Source organism: Suricata suricatta, chromosome 12 (assembly GCF_006229205.1).
Source record: "Suricata suricatta isolate VVHF042 chromosome 12, meerkat_22Aug2017_6uvM2_HiC, whole genome shotgun sequence".
Classification (NCBI taxonomy): Eukaryota; Metazoa; Chordata; class Mammalia; order Carnivora; family Herpestidae; genus Suricata; species Suricata suricatta.
This window is the reverse complement of record NC_043711.1, coordinates 48792867-48809139: the sequence shown is the minus strand read 5'-3', so window position 1 is coordinate 48809139 and position 16273 is coordinate 48792867. Positions and strand designations below refer to the sequence as shown.

Below are 16273 nucleotides of genomic sequence, written 5' to 3'. Positions count from 1 at the left end.
CCTCCTCTCTCTGCCCCTCCCCCTCTCATGCTCTGTCTCTCTCTCTGTATAAAAAAAAAAAAAAAAGAATATGACATTTAATGAATTTAATGTTGCCTTAAAACCTTTTCTTACCAACATGCATTCCTGTTTTGTACTTTATTATTGCTTTTTTTCTAGGAGCATTTATGAACCTCAAAATACCCTTGAAAGCTAAATGGTTCACCTTATTTTAGGTGCTGAATTTGTTTGTTGAAAGTTTCTAGAGAAAATGTGGGAACATAGAATAGTTCTTCCACATCTTTTTCATTTTCAAAATCGCTTAAACTAGTTGGTACATGAGTCTACTGTCCCTTGGATGAATGTGACATTGTTTTGCGGGGAATGTATCTTTACCTAAGACACTATGACGTCAGGTCCTTGAAATTTATGTGTGTGCATGAGATCTGCATACGTAGCAGACGGCCTTCTTTGTACATGGGAGTTCATCTCAGTCGTGGTTTTCTGACTCTAGGATGTTCCCTGGCATGTGGTCAGTTGCTGAACTAATTTCCCTGGGCTTCACTTGCCCTGTAGAAAAAAATGGGGGATAGCTTTTTGTCCTGGTAATCTCCCTGGGTAATTGTAAAAAGCAAATGAGGTGAATATATATTGTGGATGCTTCCTAAATTGAACATAAACTTCGTTATGGTTTGCTTTCATCTCTTAGTAAGGATTTACCATATATTACTTGATTAAAAGGTTCTTTTTCTTCTATTTGAAGCTTTCTTCATTTTATATATTTTTAGATTTAATGGAGGGCAGTGAAACTCTTAGCTCTGCCTTATCTGTGAACCCTTTTGGTGGTTATCAGATAAAACCTTAATGAATACGTACGAGGAGGGGGTATTTTTGATTCTTGTGGATTAGAAGCATTTTATTATTCTACTACTGGTTGAAGCAGCACAGTGTGGTAAAAAGAAGACAAGCTTTGCATTCACATCCCTAATTCTTTTTACTTAATGTCTCTGGTTGTCCATCTGTCAAATGCAGATAAAACCTTGGGTGCTTATGTGAATTAAGGGTAATGCATATAAGCTAATTATCACAATGATCTGTAGAAGTAGTTGCTCACAAAGTGATCATTTCTGTCATTGTCTTCATTGAGTGATTTCTTTTTTAAAGTTTGTTTATTTTGAGAGAGAGAGAAAGAGGGAAGGAGAGAGAATCCCAAGCAGTCTTTGTGCTGCCAGCATTGAGCCTGATGTGGGCTCGAGTCCACAAACCCTGAGATCATGACCTGAGCCCAAATCGTGTCAGATCCTTAACTGACTGAGCCACCCAGGCACCCCGAGTGATTTGTTTCTTGAACATAGGGTGTTTACTGTTCTAACATGTTATTGTCAGCCAGCTACTAACATACCAGGCATATAAGCCACTGCTTACCCTGTAAAATCGGAACAGACTACTAAAAATAAGGGCTTGAGGAAAGATTGATGGGAGCTGGCAGCATTTAGTTAAGTATCATTGTCTAGTGACATTATATGCTCTCCATCAGTTCTCCAGTGATCTATCCCTTAAAGAGTGTTTTGTTTTTGTTTTTAAGTTTGATTTACTCAACCACGCTCCAGTTAATCCCACCATTATCAGAAGAGATGAGCTGGTGGGCGGGGGGTGGTATGCTGTGGAGTAACTATTAGATAATAGAAAAATCCCACTCACAAATAATTTTTAATCCACAGGATTTTTATAGCAGATGTTTGCTTTTTTTTTTTTTCTGCCTCATGGTACCCTGCGTACCTGCCATTCTGGATAAATAACAAGTTCTGATGAATTTGTACCTTGGTGTCATAGAAACAGTGCAAATCAAAGATTAAAATAGAGCACGTAGTGATGTTTTTTAGGGCAAATGGAAGCATAGTGCTGAGGCAGTTATTCATGTAGTTCAGACCCAGCTTTCTGTTAAGAAATGGAAGCATTATTTATTGAACACTTACTATGTGCTAAGCTCTGTGGTAAACATTCTATATGTTACATTGATTAATCTTAGAATATCATTGTGCACTGCATGTGTTAATGTCTTGACTTACAGGTTAGGCTGTTGAGACTTGGAAAGATTAAGCATCTTGCCCAGTATTACACATTCAGTGACAGAAACAGCACTGAAACTCAACTCTCTTTGACACTTCAGTGTGTGATTTCTTTTCCTCTGGGTAGTCTTATCAGTCATACCTTTGCCAGAAGTATTTGGCAAATACTTACATTTCAGCTTTGGTGGTAAAATCTTGACTAGTAAGGTGAAATAAGGCACTGCAAAAGAAACATGCTTTTGGTAAGAGAATAATAATAGTAAGATATTATAGGAAGATCCGCTAGGTTGAAGACCAACAAACCGCAATTTACCTTATGTTTCTGAAAGTGTGAGCTGAAAATAGAGTTAAATGGCATGAAAAATTAAGTGTGGGTATTCTGAACAGAACTACTAGAATCTTCCTGACCAAAGGTTGGAAATTCCATAGAATGCAAGGTTAATATTTTTGCCTGTGAGTCCTTCTCTTGTATATTTAATTTATAGAATAATTTTTGCTTTAGCCTGGTAAAGCCTTGGTAACATCGGAGAGCACAGTTTAAACACTCTCACATAGGGGAGCTCTGACTTTCATGTACCTGACTTCATATTCATCCAGCTTCTTAAAGTATTGTCTACCAGAATGTTCCAGACCCAAATAGTAGAGGAGCTGAAATTTATTCTGAGAAAGTTCCTTGCCTGAGAATTACAAGCTATAGCTGTAGAGGCTCGTGTGTGCTCCTGCTGAGGTGTCCCAGAGTGAGAAGTTTATTTTCTCCTGTGGAGGATTTCTTAAAAAGCATATGAAATTTTTGATCTCCAAAGCATATTAAAATGGTTAAGATTTCAAAACTATTAATTACTATCCACAAGAAAGAGATCTGAGAGTGTTAAATTTTTGACACACTGACTATTGGGCCCAGTAGTCTGTAAAATCCTACTTGTGAAACTCTATGTGTAATTTCAGGAATGTGGTTTTTAAGTAGAGTGTGGTGAGTACATTACTTTAAAAAGGAATGAACGCTTTTTCTCTGTTTTAGTCTTATTACTATCAACCTTCAGTTTCTCAGTGGTGACTAGAACTGGAATACAGATAGAGCAGATAATCCTGAAACATCATTGTAGGTAAGCCTCAGACCCCCCGAACTTTGTGTCCCTCAGACTAGTGACTAAGCTGGGGTGGAAAGGAAGGTGGCAAGAAGTGAGGATGTCGGGGAGCAGGGCCATGTGGCTGGTCAGGGGGATCGAAGTCACAGAGCAAGAGGAGACTGCAGACCACTTTTGAGTTGTGTTTTTTGTAAACCTCCTCGACCATCTGTTTTCACTGAGGTAGTGTAGCAAAAACCGCTTAGGTTTATGTCACTAATGTACCGCAAATATTTTCCTTTAACAAATCAGTGATTTCTATTGGAGATTTGAAACCCCTAGGTAAACTGACCACAGTAGTATTTGGTTGCTTGACAGGCTCAGCTGTCCTGCTTATTTAGCTGGAACAGGGGGGATGGTTTGTAACCTTCCCGTTAAAAAAAAATTGTATGTGTGTTTTGGGGGTGTTGGCAAAAAGCACACTTTATTTTTTCTGGCACTGTGACACCTTCCAGGACCCAGAGGTGCGTGAGCATTCCCTTAGCTCATGGGATCTCAGTGGGAGCTCCCTAGGGGGTGGAACTTGGTTCTTGGCAGCAAGAGGGCTGGATGGAAAAAAAAAAGAAACCTCACTCTGTATGTAAAGTGCGCATACACACACACACACACAAACACACACACAAATGTACAATATATAAATGGATACACATTATACTCCAGTATTAAAATTTCATGGAAGAGCAATTACGGGGGGAGAAAAGGTCTAAAAAAGCTCCGATGGGGGTGGGAGGCAATAATGACAAGGGTTGAGAAATACTGCCTTAGCTCTGTCCGGGTAAAGAAGTGTGGATGGTGGTATCATTGTAACCAGAGAGAGAAGAGAAAGCAAAAAGCTCCATTAAAACAACTTCAGTTTTCTTCATGAAGTTGGAGTAGTTGGAAGCGAAGGAAGGAATAGCAAGTTGGGGTCTTGGGAGTGGAGAGGCTAGCCGCTTCTGTGGCAGAAGAGGTGGCAGTGGACCTTAGCCCGCCCACCCTAGCAAGTGGCGGGGTGGGTCTCTTAGGAAATTAATAAAGTTGGTGAAATTTGCCTTGCGTCTCCTCAAGGGCCTTCTGCTTTTCTCTCTTCCGTGCTAATGAAAACTGCATTTAGCTCGCTGTTTTCAGGGGAAAGCTTGTTTTAAGGCAGTTTATACTAAGGAAAACATTTGCAGTGATAAATGAATGTTAATATTTTCCAGGGCACTTGGATTTGCACAGGGGCCACCCTCAAAATGTAAAAGAGTAGTAGATGCTTAGGTATGAACACTTCGATCAGTGCTTCCCAAGCCTGGGGCTTGAAGGAGTGATTTAGTGGGTGTGCAAGAACACACACAGACCAGGAATTGTCTTTAGACACAGTCAGGGGTGTCTCACAAATGCAGGCGCTGCTGTGTTTTCACTGCCCGGCATGTGTCACTATGATGAATAAAATATAGACTAAAAGTATTACTAAATTGATAAAACGTTATTATTGCATCTTTTCTCAAGCCACAAATACTGAAAAGTATTGCTGCTTTCATATATCCTGAAATGCCTGAGAACCGCTGAAGTAGCTCTGTTGGAAGGTCACCAGCCCCCCACACCGGCCATTGTACGCAGAGGCCATGGTCAGAAAGCCTCCTGCATAGAGCTCCTCAAGAGTCTTGGGATTTGGGGGGAGCCCTTCGAGTGAAATACTTGGCACAGAGCAGTATTTATTTGCCTTTTTTGTTCATGCACCACAGACAAACATCATTTCCAGGTGATTTGTCACGTGTTGAGAATGATTCATTGCTACTTTAAGTCTCCTCAGCTTTAAACTTTTTCTTTCAGAGTATCATTAGAAAACGATTCGCCCTGACAAAGAGGAAGTTCCTCTTTGGTTTGAGCCTCCTCCACCCTGGGGTAGTGACTGCTGTTTCTCAGTTGTCCCACGGCATCCCCTTCATGTCTTGGATGTCTAAAGAAATGCTTTTTTGCTATTGACGTACCTCTTTTTTTTCTTTTTATTATTTGATAGGAATTTGAGTAAGAACAAGGTGCTAAAAGCCTTAAAACAGCTTTTTCTTTTAAAGTAATAACACATGCCCTGTCTAACCTTATTTACCCTGTACTCTGCACAGATAAACCGAAGATTACACAACATTTTAAAGCGGGCTGCATTATAACAGATTCCATTATTAGCACAGTTCAAATTAATTAAACTTTGCTTTGGTTACAAAGGGACTAAAAGCCACTTAGGAACTTAATGTCTCTTTGTGAATCTCATTACTAAAGTGTGGTTTTTAAGACACAATTTGACCTTTGGTTGCCTTGGGAGATTAAAAAGGCTCATGACTGTATTCTATTTGAATGTAGGTTTTCTATTGAGGGATTTATTTGAGTTTTATGATTTTTTTCTTTATTTTGCTAATTTATTAATTTTTCACATTTGTATTAAAATTGATGTACAATAAACTGCAAGTATTTAAAGCACACAATGTGATGGGTTTTGATACATGTATATAGCTGTGAAATCATCTTCACAATAAAGATGATGAACCTGTCCACTCCCAGAGTTCCCTTGTGCCACTTTGTAATCCCTCCTTGCCCACCGCCTGCTCCTAGGAGGTAATCACTGGTCTGTTGGTTTGTTTTGTCACTATAGATAAGTTTTTGCATTTTCTAGAATTTCATATAAATGGAACCATATGGTCTTTTTATTGTCTTACAATATTGATATACCTTTCCTTTTAGTTCTAGTTCAGACATCATAAGAGATCTTCTGGAAGAAGAGGAAGCCTGGGAAGCATTACATAAGTGAGTGCTCATCATCAACTAATAAGCATATACTTCGGGAAATTGTAATTCTACGCAGTTGATTTTTGAACAAAAGAATGTCTGTGCTTTCTGACTTAAAGTAGTAATTCACACACTTTAAAGTAAAGGTTTCCAGTTGACTACTTGTTTCTATACATTTCTGCTTAGAGATGAAATCCCAGTGTAGTAACTCTGGTCACTTGTCAGAAATTGGTTTTCTAAAGACAAATTGTTCCAATGAGAAATTCACACTTTAGCCTTAAGCAGTGGCTCAGAGTGTAAGACTTTCAGTCCTTTCCTCGATCGATGTTCCCGGTCATAAGATGTGTTTAGTGTAGAATAAATGCAGTTTGGTTCCTTCTTCTGTTAGCACTTTGGAGTCTGGGAAATGAGAGTGGTGCGGGGGAACCTGTTCCAGGTCCTACTGGTGAGTAAGGAGGAGAGGAACAATGACAGAGTATTAGATTTTCATTGATCTCCCGCTGTGGGAGTGATCAGCAGTACAGGGGGGCAGCTTCGTTCAGCTGTAACTTCATGATGACACTTGAGCGATTGTGTCTAGCAGTTTTACTGTTCTTTGATCATTTCTTTATCCTGTTCCTCGAAGGGGTTATTTGAAACCATGTCTCTTTCCATTGGTCCCACCCCCAGCTGGAGATCTTTTCGCCTCCTTTGTAGAGAGAATAGAATCCACTATATAGTTGTTTTCATCTTTCCAATACCAAGCATATGAAGCTGCTTATGTTTGTACACAATTTTATTTCTCCTTCTATGGGGGCACCTGGGTGGCTCAGTCGGTTAAGCATCCAACTCTTGATTTCAGCTCAGGTCATGATCTCATGGTTCCTGGCATCCAGCCTCATATTGGGCTCTGCGCTCATTATGCCAAGCCTGCTTATCATTCTCTCACTCCCTTTCTCTCTGCCCATCTTCCACTCATGCTTTCTCTCTCAAATAAATAAACATTAAAAATATACATATTTCAGGAAAAGAAGAGCCAAGTAAAGGGTAAGGCAGAGTTGTCAGCCAAGTGTTGGATGCCTGCCTCAGCATGCAGAGTCCCTTGGGTTTTACCAGGGATTCTGTGTTATATTGGTTCCAGATGTTTAGGAGAAATTTCCATTTAATTAATGGAATTCCATTAATTAATTAATTAATTTAAATTAATTGAATTAATGGAAATTAGCTGACCCATACATACACTCACCTGGCAGACACACAAATGGCCACCCGCACACAGCCAAAAATGCATATTTACAGCATTAATTCAGAAAGTCACTAAACAACAGTAGCAAATAGCAATATCAACAAACCTCAGGGAAGGAGAATCTGATTTCCAGAGTTGCCACAGTGTATCATTTAAAATGTCCAGTTGTTGGGGGAGCCTGGGTAATTCACACACTTTAAAGGTTTCCAGTTTACTACTTGTTTACTTCCAGTTTACTACTTACCTGGGTGGCTAAGTCGGTTGAGCGTCCGACTTTGGCTCAGATCATGATCTCGCGGTTTGTGAGTTTGAGCTCCGCGTCAGGCTCTGTGCTGACAGCTCAGAACCTGGAGCCTGCTTTGGATTGTGTGTGTGTGACTCTCTCTCTGCCCCTCCCCAGCTTGTTCTCTGTCTCTGTGTCTGTCTCTCAAAAATAAATAAATAAGAAAAAAAATTTTTAAATAAAATAAAGTTGTCCAGTTGTCAGCAACAAAAAAATTGAAACATACAAAGAACAAACTGTGGCCTCTACACAGCAGGGAGAAGCAATCAATACAGATATCCCTGAGGAAACTAGACATTGGACTGCTAGACAGATCTTTAAAACAAGTTTGAATGTGTTCAGAAAACTAGTGGGAAGTATGAGAACAGTGTCTCACCAAATAGAGAATATTAATAAAGAAATAGAAATTATTTTTAAAAAATAGAAATTCTGGAGTTGAAAAGCATAGCAGCTAAAATCAGCTCACTATTAGGAAAACAGCAGATTTGAGCAGGTGGAAGAAAGAGTCAGCAGATTTGAAGACAGATAAGTTGAGATTACTCAGTCTAAGGAACAGAAAGAAAAAAGGACAAGAATAATATATAGTCTCAGAGACCACTGAGACACTGTCAAGAATATCATGTGCGTTATGGGAGTCTTATAAAGAGAGGAGAAAGAGGCAGAAAGAATATGTATAGAAATAATGACTGATAACTTATTAAATTTGACATATTGAAAAGAAAATTACACATTCAAGAAGCTCATAGGACTTACCAAAGACAGAAAATTGTGAAAGAACCAAGAGAGAAGCAGCTCATCACAAGGAATTTGGTAATTTTTCATCAGAAACCACATAGTCCAGAGGCAGTGGAATGACATGTTCAAAGCGCTAAGATAAGAAGACCGTCAACCAAGAGTTCTGTCTCTAGCAAAACTGTACTTCAAAAATGAAGGAGAAATCAAGACCTTAGAGAACCAAAAGCTGAGAGAATTGGTTACTGGGAAATCTGTCCTATAAGAAATACTAGAGAGAGTCTTTCAGGCTGAAAGGAAAAGACACTAGATAATAACTTGAATCCACATGAAAAAACTTAGAGCACCAGTAAAGGTAAATATAAAAGTATAGGTTACTATAAAAGATGTAGCTTGTTGTTTTTGTGTGATTTAAAAGAGAAATGCACAAAGCAATAATTCTAAGTCTGTGTTGGTGAGCACACAGTGTGTAAGGATGTAATTTGTAGGACATTAGCAAAAAGGTGGGAGCAAGCAACAGAGCTATATATAGGAACAAAGTTCTGGAATACCTTTGAATTGATTGGAACTAGACCGTTACCAATTAATGGGTTAATTATCCCCAGGGCAACCACTAAGGATGTAAATCTTAAAACATAATAAAAGAAATTACAAAGGAATTAAATGATAAACTAGAAAATAACACCAAAGAAAGCAGTGATGAAGGAATAGAGGAACAAAAGACGTAAGAAAACAAAATGGCACACATAAATCCTATACATTGAGTATGAATGGACTAAATGTTTCAATTAAAAGGCAGAGAATGGCAAAATGGATTTTAAAACAAACCATGATCCAGATATACACTGTCTACCAAAGATACACTTTAGATTCAAAGACACAAATAAGTTAAAAAGGGTAGAAAAAGATATACCATGCAAACAGTAACTAAAAGAGAGCTGGTGTAGTGTAGTAATAGCAGACAAAATAGACTTGAAGACAAAAATTGTTACTGGAGACAGACATTTTATAATGATATACAAATTAATCCCCAAACACTGTAAGCATTTGAGAGCAGTTTCTTGTGTGGAAATAAGTTTTCATTTCTCTCGGGTAAATACCTTTTTGGTAATTACCCAGCTGGCATTAGTGCATCATATGCTAAGTGTATGTTCAACTGATAAGAAACTGCCCAGCTGTTTTCCACCAGCAGTGAGAATTCTAGTTGCTCCATATTTTGGCCAGTAGTTGATTACGGCTTTTTTTTCCTTTAAGCCATGTTAATAGATATATAGCAGTATTTCATTTCCATTTGAATTTGCATTTCTCTAAAGATTAATGATCGTTTCTCGGCCTTTTGACTAAGATCAAGTGTAAAGATTAATGATTACTGAACTTCCTTTCATGTGCATATTTGCCATCCCTGTCTTTTGATGACATGCTTCCTCAAATTTTCTGCCCATTTTGTAAATTGGGTGGTTTTACTTTTGAGATTTATGACTTTTATGTCAGAAATGTATTTTGCAAATATTTTCTTCTACTTTGAGGCTTGGCTTTTCATTTTCCTGATAGTGTTTTTCAAAGAGCAGTTTTAAATTTTGATGAAATCTAATTTGTCAGTTTTTTTCTTTTATGTTTTATGCTTTTTATGTCCTACCTAGGAAATCCCGGTGGTTTTCTATTATGTTCTGAAAATTTTAGGGTTTACATTTAGGTCTACAGCCTGATTCGAGTTAATTTTTACAAATGACACACAGTAAGGATTGAGGTTCAGTTTTTCTCTTTTACATGCGGGTTTCTATTTTCTCTAGCTTTATTTATTGAAGAAATTATCCTTTCCCCATTTAATAACCTGGATGCTTTTATAAAATGGAATGTATCTGTGTGGGTCTCTTCTAGGAATCACTCTTTTGTTCTGTTGATTTATATGTTTGTCTTTTCACCAATAACACACTGTCTTCATTGCTGAAGCTTTATAATGTCTTGAAATCAGGTAGTGTGAGGCCTCTAACTTTCTTTTTCTAGTTTACATCAGAATTGTTCTTTGTGCTTTTAGTGTACGGGTTTAACAAATGCATAAGACATGTGTCCACCATTATATTCTACAGAATAGAATAGTTCCCCTGCCCTAAAAATCTCTGTGTTCTACTTGTTCATCCCGCCTTCTCCCCAGGTCCCGAACAGCCATGATTTTTTTCATTTTTACTGTCTCCATAGTTTTGCCTTTTCTAGAATGTTGTATAGTTGGAATCATACAGTATGTAGCCTTTCACATTGGCTTATTTCACTTAGTAATATTCACTGAAGGGCATCTTGGTTGCTTCTAAGTTTTGTCAATTATGAGTAAAGTGCTGTATATTATTATATTTTAATTAAAAAGAAAGGGCAGATTTTAGGACAAGTTTTCAGTGCAGTTGGGAAAATATCAAGGAATACAGTCGCTGGATGGTATGGTATGGTATGGTAAGACTGTATTTAGTTTTGTGAGAAACTGCCAAACTTTCTTCCGGAGTGGCTGTGCCGTTTTGCATTCCTACCAGCAGTGAATGAGAATTTTTCTTGTTCCATATCCTTATGAGCATTTTGTTATTGTCAGTATGAATTTTTCTTTCTTAGAATTGTTTTGCCTATGTTTTGCTTTATGGATTAGAAGTGGAGCTGAGGTTCCCCTGTCCCCAAGCAAGACGGAAGGCTGTCTATTACAGTCCGGAGGTGCTGCTCAACTTTGGGAAGGGAGTTGATGGCTCTGCTGGATATAAGTACCAGATTCTCCACCCTGCCTTGTCCTTTGTGGAAAGGAAGCACCTGATTGATTTTATGGGGTTTGGATAAGGTTCACTACAGGAAAGCTAATGCAACCTTGTAGGTGGTCCTTTGGACTAATTCATTGTACTATTGTTGTCTTTAAATTTGAATGTATGTAGGAATTGATGTGTTATGTACTTATAGCTCCCCATCCAATAAGTGCCAGAGAAAATTCTCTGATAAGGAAGAACCTCACACAGGGAAGTGCTAGTCTCCTTGCGTTCCCACAACCCTAGTGAACCCTTAGAGCTACAAGTCCTTATGACTAATGATTTTCCTGATTGGAGCCTCTGACAAAGGGAGGCAGACTTCAGCTAGAGGCACCCTTGGGATTTTGAACTTGTGTCCAACCTACCATAGCTACCAGTTATACCCCTTTTGAAAAACAGCTCTTTGGGGCACCTAGGTGGCTTAGTTGGTTGAGCGTCCCACTTCAGCTCAGGTCATAATCTTACACTCTGTGAGTTCGAGCCCCACATAAGGCTCTGTGCTGACAGCTCAGAGCCTGGAGCCTGCTTCAGATTCTGTCTCCCTCTCTCTCTGCCCCTCCCTTGCTCATGCTCTGTCTCTCTGTCTCTCAAAAATAAATAAATGTAAAAAAAAAAAAAGTTAAAAAAAAAACCAGCTCTTTGCTTGCTACTAGGTTCTTGTCAAAACTGAATAGCCTGGTGTGCCTGGGTGGCTCAGTTGGTTAAGTGTCCAGACTCTTGATTTTGGCTCAGGTCATGATCTCATCCCACATTGTGCTCTGCACTGACTGTGGAGTCTGCTTGAGATTATTTCTCCTCCTCTCTCTCTGTTCCTACTTCACTTTTGCTCTCTCTTTCTCTCAAAATAAATAAATAAACGTTAAAAAAAATCTGAATGGCCTGGTCCATGGAGGCTCTTAAGGACTGAATTGTGTTCCCCTAAAATTCATATGTTGAAGCCCTAATCTCCAATTTGACTGTATTTGGAGATGGAACCTTTAAAGAGGTAACCAAGGTTAAACAGGTCATAAAAGTCACCAAAGCCACAGATTGGCAAATCCCATGTTAGGGCTAACAAGCCTAAAGGGTGCTAATTGAACCATCTGAGTCACTCATGAACATACCAATAATAAGGGCCCATTCTCCAAAGAGAATGACTGGAATCAATAATGGGCTGATGGTCAAGGAATTCACTCAACCTTTTATCCTCCCTATAATCCACCAGCATCTAATATTGAATGTTGAAATAGCCTCCTTTAAAAGTACCAACTCCCTCCTCATCTTCTCCTGGTCCAGACACCTCAGTAAGAAGTTTGGACACTGAATGCTCTTGTCCCCAGAAAGAAATCATCTTTGGGCCACTTTCTGGGTAATGATTAGGACAAGAAGCATGTTGGGGTTATACTGATCTATTTCAGAAACTCAGGATTCCTTAACTATTCATAGGCATGATTCTTCCTTCTTTCTCCTAATAGCAACCATATACTGCCAGATTGGTACACCCTCTGGGTGCCAGCTTGGCCAAGAGGGGTCCTAGAGAATTCAGACTTAATTCTGGTTCAGCTTGTTGCATTCACTTGCACTGACATGGTTCTAGGTCAGGGATTAGCAAACTATGACCCATGGGCCAAATCTGGCCTGCTGTTTGTTTATTAAAGTTTTATTGGAACATGGCCACATACATCTATTTATCTCCTGGCTGTGGCTCTTTTCGAGTTACAACAGAATTGAGTTGTGACAGACTGTATGGCCCTCAGAGCTCCACATACCTGGTCCTTTACCCAAAAAGTTTGCCAACCCCTGTCCTGAATCAAAAGTAGTAAGCACTTGGCTGAGTATACTACTCACTGAGTCCTCTTGCCATAGCCCACATGGGTCAAAGTGGGGAATATAGTGAGTCTCTGAAAAGTTTAATAAAAATGTTCTTATCCCTCTACCACTTGACTCTTCTGGGTCAAAGGACTGTGTGTGGGCAGGGGATGATTGGCAAAAAGGTTAGAAAAAGGAACATGCCGATTTTAGGGGTTTGGAGAAAGCAACAATGTTGATACCCGGGGAGGAACATCTTAGGCTCTGGGAGTACAGAGAGGGCGGGGCAGTAATGACCTCTGTCTTTCAGAGCTACCTCAGGAGCATCTCTCCATGTATGCTCTCCAGCCTTTCCCTAGAGCCTTTACCCTATTAATCAGTTGCTTAAAGTTTCCAACATGAATCATTCTTTCTCTTGCTTACTTTAGCTCTTGACAATGGACTTCTTCTTATTTGTTTCTTCTTCTTTGTGCATTTGTACATTTTTCACGAATGCTACACATAACCATGAAGGGCCGTAGATACTGAGTTTTAAATAGTGTTTATACCTGGAAACAGGCCTACTTCTTCTATTAGGCCATTAGGGTGGGGAGTTGACCCAGGTTGGAATTTCCTTGTTCCTAACATGACCTTCAGCGGATATCAGAGGCATCAAGATCGGCAACTTTTACCTTGTGCTTAGTGTGGAGGGTGGATTGTGGGAAGGTTTCGTTCACTGCTTTTGTTCCCATTTACCTTTCAGCCTTGTCTTCATGCCTGCCTCCTAGAGGGGCCTCTCCTCTTGTTCATACCTCGTCCTCAGCAGTTTACTTACTCCCAAATACTTGGGCTCGGCTCCTGGTGGGGGCCCACTGTGGCTCTCTCTTGTTTTGTTCCAGCTGTGATCTTGCTCAGGCCCCGTGTGCCTGGATCTTGGGGGTGGAGCTTTCTCTAGCCCCCTTCCCCCGCCCTACCCCCTGGTAGTCAGATGGTCTTGACCCAGCCGCTGCTTGGTGTTGTTTGAGAGCATCAGCCCAAGATGATTTTCTGTCCTTCCTCTAGAGGTAGAGGCTTTTATTTCTACCATTTCCTCAGCAAGAAAGTATCTTTGCCAGTTTTCTTGCAATTGATTTCCTGTCCTTCCCACTCATGCAGATTGATTTTACCTCTGCTCCTCCTCCAGAGACGGTAGATGTTTGCTTGATTGCCATGGGCCACTGAGTTTCCCTTAGCAACTGAAAGATTTTGCTTTGTAAAAGAGAACAGTCCTGAAGAGAGAGGGCTTTCTGCCCCAACCCCTGTGCCACCAAAGTGGGTTGTCCTCCGTCTCCCGCTCTGCTCCCAGTTTTTCTCAGGAGCATTTGATGGAGGCTTCTAGAAAAGAACTTCAAGTGCACGTGGCCTCTCCTTGCGTCAGGGTCCTCCACACTAGCCCGTAGTTCAGAATTCATTCAAATGTTAGCTGGTGTCCTCTTACCTGCTTGCACAACAGCCACCTTCCTCCACCGCTGTGTCGAAAGTGAGAATTCGTGTGGCCCACCTCTGGTGGGGCTTTTCTTTCTTTGGAATTTTGTTTTCTTGATTGCCCTATAACCTCAGCCCTCAGACAGGATTAAGAGAATGATTTCATTGCACTCTGACTTTGTCTTGTTGGGATAGAAGCACTTGCCCCCCCTCTCCGTTTTCTTCATGTTAAGCAAAGTGTAAAGCTATTTTAGATTTTGATTCAGAAGAAAGGGGCTCAATTCCTGCCCCTTACAGCCTGTGATCTTTGCTAAGTCACTGTTTTCCCCGTTATAAAATGTGTTTAAAAATAGTGGTAATTATTATTGTAATAGATTCACCAGTGGAGTAGAAGACTGTGTGGAGGTTTAAGTGAAATAGGGCACGTGAAAGCATGTGTTAACTAGAAACTGCTGTAGAAGAATCATGATCGCTATTTTCTAAAGTGCTGTTTCCTTTTTTCTGTTTTCAGAAATGATCTTCAGGACGCAGAAATGAGTCCAAGGCACAATCGTCGTACAAGATCAGATGAGAGTGCTGAGACTGAGCCGAGAAATAAGCGGAATAGGAATTAGTGTGGCCTTGCTGACTTTCCCAGGGTGGTGGGTGGCGTGTGCTGCTCTGGGTTGCCACGGAGGCTTCACGTCCATAAATGCCCAAGTGAAGGTGTTAATTTCTCCGTATGATGGGTAGCTGATTTTCATTCTTTTTTGTCATTCCTGGGAAAAATAAGATACAGAACATCCTCACTTGGTCAGTTACCTCCCGTGTCTAAAACATCTCTGAGTATACATCCACACGTCCACCAGCTTTGCAGGGTGCACAGACGTTTTGGCAAAGGAGTTTTGTGTGGTTTTGTTTCTAAATTTCAGGATGTCCTTAAGGCATTCTCTTCTTCCATGGAGAAACTAACTTGAGAAAATTATTTTTTTCCACCTCTTTGCCACAAGGGACAGCTGAGGGGTTAAGAGCCTCTGTATTTCTGGGCAGTCAGGGTGTCATCAGTCACCTCCTTGGTGTGTGTCAGCTCCTAATGTCCGGACGCCAGCATGCCTGTCACAGCAGCTACGTGATGGTTGTTGCCCGAGTTTAATGTAGTCCTTTGTTACTGGGAGTAGGGTGTTGGGTGCTGTAACTTAAAGTCACAAACAGTAACTTTGAAACATCAAGCATATGCTTCGGAAATGGCACTTCAAAATGATGTTAGTCTTTTTTTTTTTCCCCTTGGGTAATTCAAAATTTTAACACTCCAAATCCCAGCTATTAAAAAGAATGCAATGAATGGATTTTGTAAATGAATAGACCCTATGTCAATTTAAAATAATGTCCTGAAAACTGTCTTGTGGACTGTCGAGTGCAAGCTACAAATTGTTGGAAGGGCTTGGTCAGAAATTGTTGTCTCTGCAAAACGTCCACTAGTTCCCAGTTCCTTCCATAGTCCTTCCCAACGCCTCTCGTAGGCACCGCAGAGCCGGCCCTCCTCTCCCTTCCCTGTCCCTTAGTCACTGCCCAGCCCAAACACATCCGCCCCAAATAACATGATAGACAGCACACACGCCAATGTTAAAACAACAGATTTATGAATGTGCCAGAGACATTTGTGACTTCCCCTTTGCAAATAATGTCTCCATTGACTTTGGCTTTTTGGTATGCTTTCGGGTTTCTGGATAATGTGTGGAGTCTCGTAATGACTTACAGTTCAGCGTTTTCACACTTAAATGGCCATTTGTTTTCCTTTCAAGTTCTCTGAGCTTCAGATGGTTATGTAAGAATTTGTCACAGTCATTTCATCTGCTGAATTATGAGTGGTGCATTAAGCTAAAAGCAGCACTAACGAAATCGATCAAAGGATCTGATGTGAGGTGAGGGAGCAATATCAAGCAAAAGAAGGTTTAACATTGATGTGATGTTTATGTCACCGAATTGCCAGAAATTATGCTAAAATGAAAACTTTCATTAAAAATTGCACAGCCACTATAAATTAAACTGGAAATAATTACTATTTTAATTGCAGCTGTAAAAAAAAATACATAAAATCCACACAAGTAAATGTGACCATCTAATTGGCTTTGGAT

At 40.0% G+C, this 16273-nt stretch overlaps 1 protein-coding gene across 1 annotated transcript in view; it reads left to right on the top strand.

Moving 5' to 3' along the window:
- The window catches only part of RAD18 (RAD18 E3 ubiquitin protein ligase), a 99370-nt gene extending 83886 nt beyond the window's left edge, over positions 1-15484 (top strand). The window contains exons 12-13 of the mRNA XM_029917209.1: positions 5870-5932; positions 14671-15484. Of these exons, the coding sequence (XP_029773069.1) occupies positions 5870-5932; positions 14671-14773 (166 nt within the window). The 3' untranslated portion in view covers positions 14774-15484. The remainder of the gene's footprint in view (positions 1-5869; positions 5933-14670) is intronic.
- The last annotated feature ends 789 nt before the right edge of the window (positions 15485-16273 follow it).